This window comes from Narcine bancroftii, chromosome 2 (assembly GCF_036971445.1).
Source record: "Narcine bancroftii isolate sNarBan1 chromosome 2, sNarBan1.hap1, whole genome shotgun sequence".
NCBI classification, from domain to species: Eukaryota; Metazoa; Chordata; class Chondrichthyes; order Torpediniformes; family Narcinidae; genus Narcine; species Narcine bancroftii.
This window is the reverse complement of record NC_091470.1, coordinates 217,940,074-217,956,964: the sequence shown is the minus strand read 5'-3', so window position 1 is coordinate 217,956,964 and position 16,891 is coordinate 217,940,074. Positions and strand designations below refer to the sequence as shown.

Genomic DNA, 16,891 nt, shown 5'->3' with positions numbered 1-16,891 from the left:
TGGGAAAATAACTCATTTATGCCCCCCGACCCTGTTCAAATAAGATTGATGAAGATATTGGTGCAGTGTTGGAATAATTATGACACTCATTTAAAAAATCCAAATGTGGTAAAACAGAGACTGAAAGTCTGCAGAACCTGGAATCTAGAGCAAGAGGCAAACTGTTAGAAGGACCAAGCATCTGTGGGAGTAAATAGCCAGTTCATGCTTTTTTTTTAAATTTTTTATTTTTCACACCATAAATCACATTAGCCATGATACACACTTTTTCTTTTTCACACATATACAGTGACTTTTTCTCCCCCCCCCTCCCTCCTCCCAAGCCACCCCCCCACCCCCCCCCCCCATCCATTTTAGGTATACAATCTAGGTTACATTAAACCAGTCAGACAATGTTGTCATTCAACAAAAATACACCAGAAATTCTACTGAGTCCATTCTTTTCTTTCCTTCTCCTTCCATCAACTTAGGTAATGATTGTCCCCGGTAGGTTTTCACTATTGTATTTAATGTAACGCTCCCATATTTGTTCGAATATTTCAATATTATTTCTTAAACTATATGTAATGTTTTCTAATGGAATACATTTATTCATTTCTATATACCATTGTTGTATTTTCAGATTATCTTCCAATTTCCAGGTTGACATAATACATTTTTTTGCTACGGCTAGAGCTATCTTAACAAATCTTTTTTGTGCATCCTCCAAATCAATTCCAAATTCTTTGTTTTTTATGTTACTTAGGAGAAAGATCTCTGGATTCTTTGGTATATTGTTTTCTGTTATTTTATTTAATATCTGATTGAGATCTTCTCAAAATTTTTCTACTTTCTCACATGTCCAGATTGCATGAATTGTTGTTCCCATTTCTTTTTTACATTGAAAACATCTATCAGATACTGTTGGGTCCCATTTATTTAACTTTTGAGGTGTAATGTATAGTCTGTGTAACCAGTTATATTGTATCATACGTAGCCTCATATTTATTGTATTTCTCATCGTTCCAGAACATAATTTCTCCCATGTTTCCTTTTTTATCTTTATATTTAAATCTTGTTCCCATTTTTGTTTAGTTTTACCATTTGTTTCCTCATTCTCCTTTTCTTGCAGTTTAATATACATATTTGTTATAAATCTTTTGATTAACATTGTATCTGTAATCACATATTCAAGGTTACTTCCCTCTGGCAAACTCAAACTGCTTCCTAATTTATCCTTCAAGTAGGATCTCAATTGGTAATATGCCAGCGCTGTATCTCCAGTTATATTGTACTTATCTCTCATTTGTTCAAAGGATAAGAATCTACTTCCTGAAAAACAATTTTCTATTCTTTTAATCCCTTTTTTTTCCCATTCTCTAAAGGAAAGGTTATCTATTGTAAAAGAGAGTAACTTATTTTGCGTCAATATTAGTTTTGGTAATTGATAATTTGTTTTATTTCTTTCTACATGAATCTTCTTCCAAATATTGAGGAGATGATGTAATACTGGAGAAGTTCTATGTTGTACCAATTTTTCATCCCATTTATATATGTGTTCAGGTATCTTTTCCCCTATTTTATCTAATTCTAATCTCGTCCAGTCTGGTTTTTCCCTTGTTTGATAAAAATATGATAGGTATCTTAATTGTGCGGCTCTATAATAATTTTTAAAGTTTGGCAATTATAAGCCTCCTTGTTCATACCATTCTGTTAATTTATCTAGTGCTATCCTCGGTTTCCCCCCTCTCCATAAAAATTTCCTTATTATTTTCTTTAACTCTTTGAAGAATTTTTCTGTCAGTTGTATTGGCAATGCCTGAAATAAGTATAATATCCTTGGAAAAATGTTCATTTTAATACAGTTTATCCTTCCTATTAGTGTTAGTGGTAAATCTTTCCAATGCTCTAAATCGTCCTGTAATTTTTTCATTAGTGGATAATAATTGAGTTTATATAATTGGCCGAGATTTTTGTTTATTTGTACACCTAGGTATCTTATTGCCTGCATTTGCAATCTAAATGGAGATTCCTTCTTAAATTTTGAGAAATCCGCATTATTCATAGGCATTGCTTCACTTTTATTTACATTTATCTTGTAACCCGACACTTCTCCATATTCCTTCAATTTCTTATATAATTCTTTTATTGATAGTTCTGGTTCTGTTAAGTACACTATAACATCATCCGCAAATAGATTGATTTTATATTCCTTGTCTTTTATTTTTATTCCTTTTATATTATTATCTATTCTTATCAATTCTGCTAGTGGTTCTATAGCTAACACAAACAATAAAGGTGATAGTGGACATCCCTGCCGCGTTGACCTGCTTAAGTTAAATTGCTTTGATACACGTCCATTTACTGTCACTTTCGCTAACGGTCCCTTATATAATGCTTTAATCCAATTAATATACTTCTCCGGTAAACTGAATTTTTGCAATACTTTGAACAAATAATTCCATTCTACTCTGTCGAAGGCCTTCTCTGCATCTAAAGCAACTGCTACTGCAGGTGCTTTATTTCCTTCTACTGCATGAATTAAGTTAATAAATTTACAAATATTGTCTGTTGTGCGTCTTTTTTTGATAAAACCAGTTTGGTCTAAATTTACCATTTTCAGTACCTGCTCTGCTAATCTGTTTGGTAATAGTTTAGCTATTATCTTATAATCTGTGTTTAGTAAAGATATTGGTCTATATGACGCTGGTGAGAGTGGATCTTTCCCTTGTTTTAGTATTACTGTAATTATTGCTGTTTTACATGAATCTGCCTGCCACATTGACCACCGCCAGTGGGCTGATATCGCCTCAAACCGTGCATCTTGGCGCCTCACAGTTTGGCGGGCAGCAACCTCCTTTGAAGAAGACCGCAGAGCCCACCTCACTGACAAAAGGCAAAGGAGGAAAAACCCAACACCCAACCCCAACCAACCAATTTTCCCCTGCAGCCGCTGCAACCGTGTCTGCCTGTCCCGCATCGGACTTGTCAGCCACAAACGAGCCATAAATCTTCGCCCGCGAAGCCAAGCCAAAGAAAGACATGAATCTGGTAAGTTTTGTGTTTCATCAATCTGGTTGATTACATCTAGGAGGGGCGGAATTAATAAGTCTTTAAATGTTTTGTAGAATTCTATTGGAAATCCATCCTCTCCTGGTGTCTTATTATTTGGTAATTTTTTTATTATCTCTTGTATTTCTACTGTTCCAAATGGTTCTGTTAATTTATTTTGTTCCTCTATTTGTAGTTTTGGTAGTTCAATTTTAGTCAAAAATTCATCTATTTTCCCTTCTTTCCCTTCGTTTTCAGTTCGGTATAATTGTTCATAGAATTCTCTAAAGTTTTCCTTAATTTCTTTTGGATTATATGTAATTTGTTTGTCTTTTTTCCTTGATGCCAATACCATTTTCTTAGCTTGTTCTGTCTTAAGCTGCCATGCTAGGATTTTGTGCGTTTTTTCACCCAGTTCATAATATTTCTGTTTTGTCTTCATTATATTCTTCTCTACCTTATATGTTTGTAATGTTTCATATTTTATTTTTTTATCCGCCAATTCTCTTCTTTTAGTTGTATCTTCCTTCATTGCTAATTTTTTTTCTATATTTACTATTTCCCTTTCCAACTGCTCTGTTTCCTGATTATAGTCCTTCTTCATCTTGGTTACATAACTTATTATTTGCCCTCTAATGAATGCTTTCATTGCATCCCATAGTATAAACTTATCTTCCACTGATTCCGTATTTATTTCAAAATACATTTTTAATTGTTTTTCAATAAATTCTCTAAAATCCTGCCTTTTAAGTAGCATGGGGTTTAATCTCCATCTATACATTCTTGGAGGGATGTCCTCTAGCTTTACTGTCAATATTAAGAGTGAATGGTCCGATAGTATTCTAGCTTTATATTCTGTTTTTCTTACTCTATCTTGCATACTAGCTGATAACAAAAATAGGTCTATTCTTGAGTATGTTTTATGTCTAGCCGAGTAATATGAATATTCCTTTTCTTTTGGGTTTTGTTTCCTCCATATATCCAAAAGTTGCATTTCTTGCATTGATTTAATTATAAATTTAGTTTCTTTGTTCTTTCTGTTAATTTTTTTCCCAGTTTTATCCATATTTGAATCCAAATTCAGGTTGAAATCCCCTCCTATTAGTATGTTCCCTTGCGTATTAGCTACCTTCAAAAAGATATCTTGCATAAACTTTTGATCTTCTTCGTTAGGTGAATATACATTGAGTAGATTCCAAAACTCCGAATATATCTGACATTTTATCATTACATATCTCCCTGCTGGATCTATTATTTCCTCTTCTATTTTAAATGGCACATTTTTACTAATTAATATAGCCACTCCTCTTGCTTTTGAATTATACAATGCTGCTGTTACATGTCCTACCCAATCTCTCTTTAATTTCTTGTGCTCCAATTCAGTTAAGTGTGTTTCTTGGACAAATGCTATATCAATTTTTTCTTTTTTCAGTAAATTTAGCAGTTTCTTCCTTTTAATTTGGTTATGTATTCCATTAATATTTAAAGTCATATAGTTCAACGTAGCCATTTTATACTTTGTTTATCTTCCCTTTCCGTTTTTCCATCATTACCTTTCCTCCTTTTCCATTTCTGTTTTCTTATTTTAAACCCTTTATAAGACAACATTCCTAAAACATCAAACATTTTCCTTATTCTCCTATTTATAACTTCTTTAGCCCCAATCTCCCCTTCCCCTCCTGAGTTGTCCTTTATCCCTTGTCGGACAACCACATCTCCCCTCTCCATTTGGGTTTGCGAATTCACTCGCAAGCGTCAACTGATTTTGCAGTGACCGCAACTCCCCCCCACCCAGCCCCCCCCCCAGAAAAGATTTCACTTTTCATATGTAACAAAGGTCACTCTTTTAATTCCCTCCTTATTCTCTCTATTCCATTACCTTCCCTTATTAATTCTTGTCTATACTATCTATATTTTCCTCTAAATACAGATACATTCACGTATGCACATTATACCTATACACTCTTATACCTCTTTACCCACATACATATCAATCGTGATCATTTTTACTCTCATTACACGTCTTCATCCCTCAGTCTATTTTGTAATTGTTCTGCAAATTTTCGTGCTTCTTCTGGATCCGAGAATAGTCTGTTTTGTTGTCCTGGAATAAATACTTTCAATACCGCTGGATGCTTTAGTATAAATTTATACCCTTTCTTCCATAAAATCGCCTTTGCTGTATTGAACTCCTTTCTCTTCTTTAGGAGTTCAAAACTTATATCTGGATAAATGAAGATTTTTTGCCCTTTATACTCCAGTGGCTTGTTGCCCTCTCTTACTTTTTCCATTGTCTTCTCCAGTACCTTTTCTCTTGTAGTATATCTTAGGAATTTTACTAAAATAGTTCTTGGTTTTTGTTGTGGTTGTGGTTTAAAGGCTAATGCTCTATGTGCCCTTTCTATTTCCATTTCTTGCTGTAGTTCTGGACATCCTAGGATCCTAGGGATCCAATCTTTTATAAACTCTCTCATATTCTTGCCTTCTTCATCTTCCTTAAGGCCCACTATCTTTATGTTATTTCTTCTGTTATAATTTTCCATTATATATATTTTCTGAGCTAACAGTTCTTGTGTCTCTATAGCTTTTTTATTAGATTCCTCTAATTTCTTTTTTAAGTCCTCTACCTCCATTTCTGCTGCTACTGCCCGCTCTTCCATCTTGTCCATTTTCTTTCCCATTTCTGTTAAGGTCATATCTATTTTATTCATTTTCTCTTCTGTGTTGTTTATTCTTCTTCTTAAATCATTAAATTCCTGTGTTTGCCATTCTTTAAATGACTCCATGTATTCTTTAATAAGAGAAAGTAAATCCTTTATCTTGCCTTTCCCTTGTTCTTCTATTTCACTGTACTCTTCCTCTTCCTCTTCTTCTTCCTCTGGGTTGGCCATCTGTTGTTTCTTTGTTGCCCTTTTCTTCTCTTCTTTCTTGTTTCCATTGTCTTCTGTGTTCTCTTCTTGCTGCAGGTGTTCTGCAGCTGTCGTTGCCGGCTGTGGAGATCGACTCCCCAGCTGGTCACCCCTCCCGTCGGTGTGTTTTTTTTCATGCGCGGTTGCGCACTTTTACTCGGCTCAGCGAGCCATTTTTGTAGTCCAATTTCTACCGACCCGAGGGAGCGGGTTTCTCTCTCCACCGCGGGCCTCTTCGAACAGGTAAGGCCTTCTCCTTCTTCCTCCGTTGTCTTCTCTTCCTCTCTTCTTACCGTTGATTTCGATTTTTCTTTTTTTGTCGTCATCTTCTTTCCACCTTTATACTCACTTTTCTTTAACTTTTATTTCTGTGCCTTTGTGTTTTCCTTTGTTTTTTCCGACTTTTCTGGAGAGGGCTGGAGTTCACCGTCTGGTCATTACTCCATCACGTGACTCCTCCCAGCCAGTTCATGCTTCATGTCAAATCCCTGCCTAAGTCATGAAGTTAGTGTTTTTATCCCAAATATTATAATTTTAATTCAGACATACAGCTCGGTAACAGACCCTTCCAGCCCACGAGTCCGTGCCGTCCAAATACACCAATGAACCTATAAACCCTGTACATTTTCTGAGGTGGGAGGATACCAGAGCAACCCAGAGGAAACCCACGCAGGACACGGGGAGATCGTACAAACCCCTTACAGACAGCGTTGGATTCAAACCTTAGTTCCGCAATAGCATTGCACTAACTGCTACGCTAATTGTGCATCCCATACTCTGTAGATCTATTCATAAGCTGATATACTTAATGACGTTGTAGTGCACGATCAGTAAACACCAAGACTAGGCTGAGGGAATGATACAGAAGAACCTTGCTGGCCTGGATCCAGGTATAGGAATGGAGGGAAGGGAGAGATGGCTCGACCTTTATGGGCGAGGAGTCATAGGGTATGAGTCATCATACCCTGGGTGGGCCAGCTCCATATATACAATAGCCAACAATAACTATATATAATGGAGGAAACATATCACCATAGAAGTGAAAAACTCTTAATGCATATTCAAATTTTACATCCCAAGACTGCTACTGAAAAGTAGGTTGCAAGCTTCTTCTGACACAGTGTCATTTTTAATCCCCGGAATAGCTTATTTCAATTGGTAAATTAAGATTTTAAGAAATGAAATTAGCTGTCCCTAATATCTGATTATCTATCAGGCCCGAAAGATCAGAATCACTCACCAAAGAGAAAAATAAAAGTGAGTGGGACAGTTCATGATGAGATGAGAGGACTGGAAAATGCATCGACTGCGGGAGAAAACTATACAGCATAGTATGTAGAAGTGCAAGGTAAATAAAAATTTAAAAAAATAGACTCTCAGTACCTGAAACAGCATGCACAGAAAGTCATTTTTTGTCATTCACATTGTGCCTGTGAGGCCAATGCGTCTTTAATATATTTTTCACACTAATGTGTAGATCAGTGGTTCTCAACCTTTTTCTTTCCCCTCACACACCACTTTAAGTAATCCTATGCCATCGGTGCTCTGTGAGGGATTGCTTAAGTGAGTGGGAAGGGAAGGTTCAGAATCACTGCTCTAGATTCAATTGTTACTGAAATATTTTGCTTGAGAAAAACTGTCATTGGCCTATTCCTTTTGGGGATATGAAACTGTGCACATAACGAGTCAATTAGGTACCATTAAAACAGTGATTTTCAAAGATTTTCTTTCCACCCACATACCACCTTAAGCAACCCCTTACTAATCTCAGAGCACCGATGGCTTAGGGAATACTTAAAGTGGTATGTGAGTGCAAAAAGGTTGAGAATGACTGGTGTAGATAATTTGAATTAGTGACGCCCAGTAAATAACTCAAGAGGCAGGGACTGAGTCACTGATTTACAGGCTTTTATTCACAATGGACAAGGACCTCATCCTGTGCCGTGACCTGGGCTTTCTGGGGAAGGGTCAAGGTGTTAGAGGCTTTACACAAGATCAAAAGAGGGAGGGGCCACAGGTACAGTCAAGGGATGAGGCGGAGTCAGGTAATCAGGAATAAAGCTGTTCACCACAATGAGTAATAAGGAACAAAAGCATCTAGTTTGCCAGCCCAAGCCATCTTTCTTGTTTGTCAAAAGTCTTCAAGTTTCTAATTATTAACATTGTTTGTCAAAGTACCTAATGAATTCAGCACATGTTGAAAACAACAGACGGGCTTATTTATTCTGAAGACAGATGACTTTATTTGCATAGCTGCACATTCGAGGCATCATGGTTCCACATAAATGATGAGACCTTGAATGTTTATTGGCGAAACTAAACGTATTAAAAGAAGCTCCAACACCAACTATTAACTTTCTCGGTCTGAACAGCTGTGATGAATTGATTTGAGTGATGATCAGACTCCCACTAATACATATATTAGAGATTTCCCTGTATGGATTAATTCTATTTCTCGTCAATCCCGTCCCACTTTTATGATTGCTGAAAATAACAGTAGATTTTTTCGCATCATCTTTTATTCAATTAGCAATGTCCTGTAATTGTAGAGCAATTGTCCCGTGTTTTGCTTCTGAGCAATAAGGAATACTTATCATTAAAATTTCCATAAAACAATTAACATCTTCATAGAAATTGAAGATGATCCATGATTTAATAATCCATGCTCCATTTAATAAGAGTACTTAGAATTTATAAGGACCTGCACTAATGTGATTGAAGTTCCAGTAAGCAACAGTGGAAGCATATTTTGAGTGCTGTGAAACACGAAAGTCTACAGATGCTGTGATTGCAGTAAAAATGCAGAAATACTGGAGGAACTCAGCAGGTACGTAGGAGGTAAATACATGTAACTGAGATTTCACGTCTGAGCCCTTCTTCAAGATAAGAGTAAAAAGCAGGCAGGCATCTGAACTAAAGGAAAGGCCAGGGGAAGAGTACAGACCAACACACAAAAGTTGTTAATTGAATAATGAGAGGAGGCCAAGAGAGAGGAAAGGTGAGAATTTCCTGGAGGAGATTTGTCTCTGTTAATGCAGAGCTGGGGTAAATGAAACAAGAGTGAAAAGTTGGGTGGGGGTGGGGGGAAGAGAGAGAGAGAGAGAGAGAGAGAGAGAGAGAGAGAGAGACTGAGCTAACAAAAACCAGAGAAGTGGATGTTAATGCCATCTGGTAGATGGAACATGAGGTTTTGTTTCTATAATGAGTGATCTCAGTCTGGTGATTCTTGATACCGTGGTCAAGCATGTTGGCAAGGGATGGGGAGTGGAATTGAAAAGGGTGACCACTGGGACATAGAGAAAAAATAGGTGCAGGAGTAGGCCATTTGGCCCTTCATGCCTACACCGCCATTCAATATGATCATTGCTGATCAGTAACCGGTTCATACCTTCTCCCCATACCCCTTGATTCCCTTAGCCACAAGGGCCATATCTATACTACTCTTAAATATTGACAAGGAACCGGCCTCAACTACTTCCTGTGGCAAAGAATTCCACAGATCTACCACTCTCTGAGAGAAGAAAGTTTTCCTCATCTTAGTCCTAAAAAAACTTTCCCCTTATCCTTAAACTGTGACCCCCTGGTTTTAGTTTTTCCCAGCATTAGAATCAACCTTCCTGCATCTAGTCTGTCTAATCCCTTAAGAATTTTATGTTTCTATAAGATCTCCCCTCAATCTTCTGAATTCCAGAGAATACAAGCCAAGTCTATCCAACCTTTCCTCATATCCAAGTCCTTCCATTCCTGGTATCAGTCTAGTGAATCTTCTCTGCACCCCCTCCAAGGCAAGGACATCCTTCCTCAGATAAGGCGACCAAAACTGCACGCAGTACTCCAGGTGTGGTCTCACGAAGGCCCTGTACAGCTGCAGCAGGATCTCCCTACTCCTGGACTCAAATCCTCTTGCTATGAACGCCAACATAACATTTGCCTTCCTCACCACCTGCTGCACCTGTGCGCCCACTTTCAATGACTGATGCACAGCAACACCCAAGTCTCTCTGCATAGCCCCTTTTCCTAAACAGATACCATTTAAATAATAGTCCTCTTTTCTGTCCTTACCACCAAAATGGATAACCTTACATTTATCCACATTATATTGCATCTGCCACGTCTTGGCCCACTCACCTAACTTGTCCAAATTACTCTGCACCCTCCTAGCGACCTCAACACAGCTAACCCCACTAACCACTACTACAGAGGATAGATCTGAGGTGCTCAACGAAGCAATCTCCCAGTCTGCATCCAGTCTCTCCAATATAAAGGAGCCCACAACAGGAGCACTGGATGAATGGCTCAGATTCCAGTCTCGCATGTACAAACACTGTTGCTCATGCACTGAGAATATAATTTTGTAACATTATACAGTAGATTTCCACTGTAATCCATTTTCCAGAGCCTATTCTTTGTCATGCACTTGCTACTACACAAAAATATACAGATCAGAGAGCATTGCACTTACAGATAATTCTTTAGCTGAAATCATAGCTTGAATACCTGATACTTTCTGACAATCTGATGTTTTAGCCAAATGAAAGCTATTTTCTTTGGATCCATCCAACTGGATTTAGTGACACTATGTCACTAAATTTGATTCCATAAACCAAAAATAAGATTTGCATTGATACAATCAAATGCGTAAAGCATGGATGCATACACTTTGGTCAATCTAGTCCATTCCCATTGAACACCAAGCCTACAATTACTCGCTCCGCACATTCCCCATTCTATCACCCTTACAGACTTGGGGCAATTTACAATGGCCTCCCAAACCACACATCTTTGGGATGTGGGGGGCGGTAGGGGGGTGGTGGGGGGGAGGAAGGACCAAATGCAGTCACACAAAGGTCGAACAAGTTCCACACAGAACATCTTCTGATTCAGATTGAATCCAATTCACTGGCACTTTGAGAGCAGCTCCATTAGATTCCACATTCTTTGAAATATAAAAGAATGAGCAGTAATTCTATTAAAATGTGCAAGATCTTAAGGCAGATGTGGAGATGCTTCCACCAGAGGGAGAATCTCCAGTGAGGGAAGATTGTTGCAAGGTAAGGAGAAGGTAATTTCAATAAAGTGGTGTTGGAATTCCTTTTTGTAAGGAGCAGTGACCTTCCAAATTTCTCAGTTCTCTACACCAGGAGTTTTGGAGAGTAGGTGCCCAGAGATGATTAAAGTGCTAGTAGATTTGACGACTAGATCTTTACTTCTCATGTGCAATCGAAGGGAAATCATAAAGAAAATGTAATTATTTTTCACAAATTTAACAAATGGGTTGCATTTTGCTACACTTTAATATCTAAACATCATGCAGATACATTCAAGCAAACCAAAATAATTACCCACTAACCTTGAAACGACTAATTAGATCATATCTGGTGAAGAGTTCATAAACGACAAATCTCAGCGTGTGTTCTCCACAGGCTTCACTCAAAGCAAATACATTGAAGGTCCATTTATCTATGTTCTGAAAAACAGTGTAAAAGAGACTGCTTCATCATAATTCATTTAACTTTATCAAAATAACATTGGGAAAGGAACATGAAATACACGATCAGACATTTATGGCACAGGTAGCAGTCATTCACCTCTTCATACTGAGAAAGAACTTCGCCATCCTGCAGCCATGAAGATTAAGGCCATCCTTGGGTTACAAAAGGCCAACTTATGAACATCCCAACATAGGAAACAAGCTCTCATAATGTTAAATTCAAAAGTCTGACGTACCTACATAGATACGTAAATGCTCCTGCAAACACCAGAACAAAGTTCCTCCCTCTCTCTGCTTTTAGTAACTGTTCTTTCTCATCAGTTTATGTGCTTTCAATGCCCCACGTTACAACTTTGAAAGTTTTTGTGCACTTTCTGACGTCGGGACAAAATTGACTTGAGTGAAACACGATAGGCTGCAGATGCTGTGATGGTAGTAAACACACTGAAATGCTAGAGGAACTCAGCTGTCTTTTCAGCATCTAAAGGAGACAAAGGTTTATTGCTGACACAGACTGGGAGATCACTTTGATGAGCCTCTCAGCTCTGTCCACTGCAATAGAGTGAATCTCCCAGTGGCCACCCATTTCAATTCTCCATTGCTGACATGTCTGTTCACAGTCTCATGCACTGCCAGACTGAGACCACCTGTAAATTGGAGGGACGACACCTCATCTTCCAACTGGGAGCCCTCCAACCGGATGGTATTAATCAACTTCTCTGGCTTTCGTTAACCTCCCCACCCCACCTTGCTTCCCCTGTCATCTCTCTTTTTCCTGTCTTCTTTTGCACAGACATGATAAATTCTCACGTAGTCACTTATCATATCCAATTAACACCTTTTGTTGGTCTGGATTCTTCCCCCATTGTTTGAAATCTGAGACTTTCTGATACATCCGGCTTCTGCCTTTTCTGATTTTTACTTGAAGAAGGGCTCAGACCCAAAATGTTGGCCATATATCTTTGTCTCCTATGGATGCTGAAAAGACCGGCTGAGTTCCCCCAGAATTTTGGAGTGTTTACTAAAATTGACTTGTGGACGGCGTAATAAAATGATGCAAGTTTGTTACCTGGACAGACTGTACAATCTTCTCAGGCAGTGAGCACTGGACCTTTATGACATACTGAGTAACAAAACAAAAGCTCACATACTCTCTGTGAAATATCTTAAACATCTCCCTCTTCTCTGTCAAAGGACCCTTCCTATTCATTCTGCCCAAGCCTCTCAAATATAATGCTTCAATTTAATCATCCCTTATCCTCTTGTATCACAAAGAAAACACGAACCTGGATAATCTTGTTTCTTTACAAAGATGTTCCAGCACTGGCGCTACACTTCTAAATCTCCTCTGTATGGGGCTCTAGGCAATGCTAATGGTGAATGGCAGACTAAAGGCAATTTTGTGTAATGTTACATTTCTGTTTCACTTCATGACAATAAATAGTTTCTGATTTGATCTATTTTGCTTTTGTGTTATCAATCATTCTTGTGATGAGGTAACCAGAAGGTTGTACCGATTTGTAATTGAGGAATCAGGGAGGCCAGGAGCAAGATGTTTCAAGACATGCAGAGCTGCAGGGTGAGAAATATTGAATGGATTACAGTGAAGCTTCACTCAGAAAATAGAATAGGGAAAGATTACATAGGTTACTTTTAAATGTTATTTTGTCTGCCTTACAGCTGGTAGAATGAAATTTGGTGTAATATTACATGTTCTGTATATGATAATAAAGGAATCTTGCTTCTAGTTGTTACAAATATTGTTGGTAGCTAAGGAAGCGGCTCAAAAGAAACATTAAACAGGAAAGACACTGGGATTGTAGAGCAATACACAAAAAGGTCATGCACCATCTACAGCAAGTAAAAGAGTGACCAATGTTACAGGTCTGAGCCCTTTATCAAGATATGATAAAAAAAAAAGCAGGCAGGTGGAAATGTCCCAAGCTTGAGAAAGAATGGATTAGAAATTCATCTCCATAAACACTGCATGAGAAAAAGAACATAAAATTGGGTAGGGGTCCGACCAAGAGCCAACTGTTGAGAAAGAGAAGCACAGGAGACAACCCTCTGGTCACTGACCACAGCAGTGCAGCAGCGAGGGTCTCAGCGACTGAAAAATCCCACAGAGGCTGCAGGCTGTTGGTGACGTGGTCAAAGGATTCACGCAGGCTGTGGGCTGCTGGCAACTAGCTCCTGGAAACTAGTACGAGATCTTGGACTCAAGGTGCTGCTGAGGGCAAGAAGGGCTCCCAAAAGGCATTGAAGGCTTCCTGATTGTATCGGAGGTTTGGATCTGGAGTCAGGTTGCTGATGGTTTGAACTGAAGTCTGTGCTGCTGCGGGAGGGTTGGAGGCAAATCCACGGGCACAGAGTGTCTCTGAAGGGACTCTCTTTTGCTTCTCTTTCTTCTCATGTTAGGCACACTGGGCAATGCTCCCGGTAATGCTTTGTTTGCCTTACAGCAGACAAACATTGAGGTATATCATGTTCTGTTTTTGATGGCATATAGGACTGCCTTCTTTCGGCTCAAAAACCAGCCCAAGTCTTGTATGCAAAGATGACATTTTCGAGCCGCCATTTTGGACACTGTAGTGGAGGCTTTCAGGGGACGAGTCCGTGATCCCAGAGGGTTTCACGAAAACCAACAAGGTCGGGTCAGATACAGTAATGAGCTCTCTGAACCCTTCTCCATTAACAATGCCGTGAAGCAAGGCTGCGTTCTCGCACCAACCCTCTTTTCAATCTTCTTCAGCATGATGCTGAAACAAGCCATGAAAGACCTCAACAAAGAAGATGCTGTTTACATCCGGTAACGCACAGATGGCAGTCTCTTCAATCTGAGGTGCCTGCAAGCTCACACCAAGACACAAGAGCAACTTGTCCATGAACTACTCTTTGCAGATGATGCCGCTTTAGTTGCCCATTCAGAGCCAGCTCTCCAGCGCTTGACGTCCTGTTTTGCGGAAACTGCCAAAATGTTTGGCCTGGAAGTTAGCCTGAAGAAAACTGAGGTCCTCCATCAGCCAGCTCCCCACCATGACTACCAGCCCCCCACATCTCCATCGGGCAAACAAAACTCAACGGTCAACCAGTTTACCTATCTCGGCTGCACCATTTCATCGGATGCAAGGATCGACAACGAGATACACAACAGACTCGCCAAGGCAAATACCGCCTTTGGAAGACTACACAAAAGAGTCTGGAAAAACAACCAACTGAAAAACCTCACAAAGATTAGCGTATACAGAGCCGTTGTCATACCCACACTCCTGTTCGGCTCCGAATCATGGGTCCTTTACCGGCATCACCTACGGCTCCTAGAACACTTCCAACAGCGTTGTCTCTGCTCCATCCTCAACATACATTGGAGCGACTTCATCTCCAACATCGAAGTACTCGAGATGGCAGATGCCGACAGCATCGAATCCACGCTGCTGAAGATCAAACTGAGCTGGGTAGGTCACGTCTCCAGAATGGAGGACCATCGCCTTCCAAAGATCGTGTTATATGGCAAGCTCTCCACTGGCCACCGAGACAGAGGTGCACCAAAGAAGAGGTACAAGGGCTGCCTAAAGAAAGCTCGGTGCCTGCCACATTGACCACCGCCAGTGGGCTGATATCGCCTCAAATCGTGCATCTTGGCGCATCACAGTTCGGTGGGCAGCAACCTTCTTTGAAGAAGACCGCAGAGCCTACCTCACTGACAAAAGACAAAGGAGGAAAAACCCAACACCCAACCCCAACCAACCACTTTTCCCTTGCAACCGCTGCAACCGTGTCTGCCTGTCCCGCATCGGACTTGTCAGCCACAAACGAGCCTGCAGCTGATGTGGACTTTACCCCTCCATATATCTTCGTCCGCGAAGCCAAGCCAAAGAAAAAAAGTGGAGGCTTTCATCTGCAAGATGGTGAAAGGAGAAAAGCATTCAAGCTACACTAATGCGTGCAAACTAAAAGTTGTAACGTATCCTAAGGAGGGCGGTAATAGAGCAGCAGCTAAAATGTTTGGAGCGCCACCTACAGCAAAAATTGTAAGTGCATGGAAAATTCAAGAAAAATTACTAGACTGAAAAAAAAGGGTAAATGTAACCTTCATTGTCCAGCTCCACGTTGGCCACAACTTGAGGAGTTTTTTTTTAAACTGGGTATTAAATGAAAGAGAAGCAGGGAAGATTGATCAAAATTGTGCTTGGATACTATGACATTATTTATTAATGTCAGAGATAGATTGGTGCAAATATAATTTTATGCACCAATTATGCTTTCCACCGCAAAAATTACACATTTTAAAATCTGAAATTCTGGACTTGTGTTTTAGATGTGGTATTGAGGTTGGAACATTTGTACCTTCAACCTGGCTCTGCGCGAAAATCAGATCCTTTGGGTATGACTTGCAGAAATTTTGACAAAAATTATAGCAGTGGATTTTCCATTGGAACCAGAAATGTTTTTATTGACCAATCTTATGGTTATTGGCACAAAACTATCAACATATCAAATCCAGTTTGCACTAGCGGTGGCCAGGAGACGTATTGTGGTTACATGGAAGTCTGACTCCCCCCCTACTTGTTACTCGCTGGAATATGGAAATGCAAAGTGGTGCCCCTCTGGAAAAGTTAACTTACAATCTTAGAAAGAAATATGATGTGTTTGCTAAAATATGGCAACCTTATTTGAATCATCCTGGCTAAAGGATATAATTAACTTCCCTGAAAAGGTTTAAATAATATAGTTAGATTAATAGTATTGAATTCCTGAAGATCAAAATATGGACTAATTAATGATGGCAGCTCAAGCACCCCTTCCTTTTTGGACAATTTTTTTTTAATGTTAGCAATGGGGAGGGGGGTGAGACTGTAATTTTAAAATATTATTTATATGATGTATGTAATGTTTGATATAAGTTTGGAAAAATGAAAATAAAATATTTTTTAAAAAGCTGATAATGCATAAGGCCAGGAGCTTTTGAGAAGAATTAAAGGAAAAGGATTTTACTGCGACAGGTTGGTGGTACCAGTAAAGAAATGGCACGGTTTATCAATGTGTACAAAAACATCAATTGCACAGAAAATGCCAGCAGGTTATGAAGACAAAATATTAGAATTTCATAAGTTTGTAATGAATGCATGAAAGAGAACTGGTTTTGAACTGGGCCAAATTGGGAACAAGGATGAAGTTCCAGTTACATTCAATGTATCATCCAACAAATCTGTGAGTGTTAAAGGAGCTAAAACCATCGTCATTAAAAACCACTGGTCATGAAAAGACAAACAGTACACTAGTTCTGGCTTGTCATGCTGATGGCACAAAACTGCCACCGTTTGTAATAGTTAAAAGGAAGACTCATCCCAAAGAAACACAGTGTGTTTCTTCAGGTTTATCCAAAAGGCTGCATGGACAAAGCTGGAATCGAATTATGGTTGCAGAAAATATGGTGAAGGCATCCTGGTGGACTCTTTAA

General features: G+C 39.2%; 1 protein-coding gene across 2 annotated transcripts in view; it reads right to left on the bottom strand.

The window, feature by feature from the left end:
* Positions 1-16,891, bottom strand: part of LOC138752606 (dual specificity calcium/calmodulin-dependent 3',5'-cyclic nucleotide phosphodiesterase 1A-like) — a 242,789-nt gene that overhangs the window by 88,881 nt on the left and 137,017 nt on the right. For both annotated transcript variants that reach the window (XM_069915385.1, XM_069915384.1), the window contains exon 6: positions 11,290-11,406. In XM_069915385.1, coding sequence (XP_069771486.1) covers positions 11,290-11,406 — 117 coding nt within the window. The remainder of the gene's footprint in view (positions 1-11,289; positions 11,407-16,891) is intronic.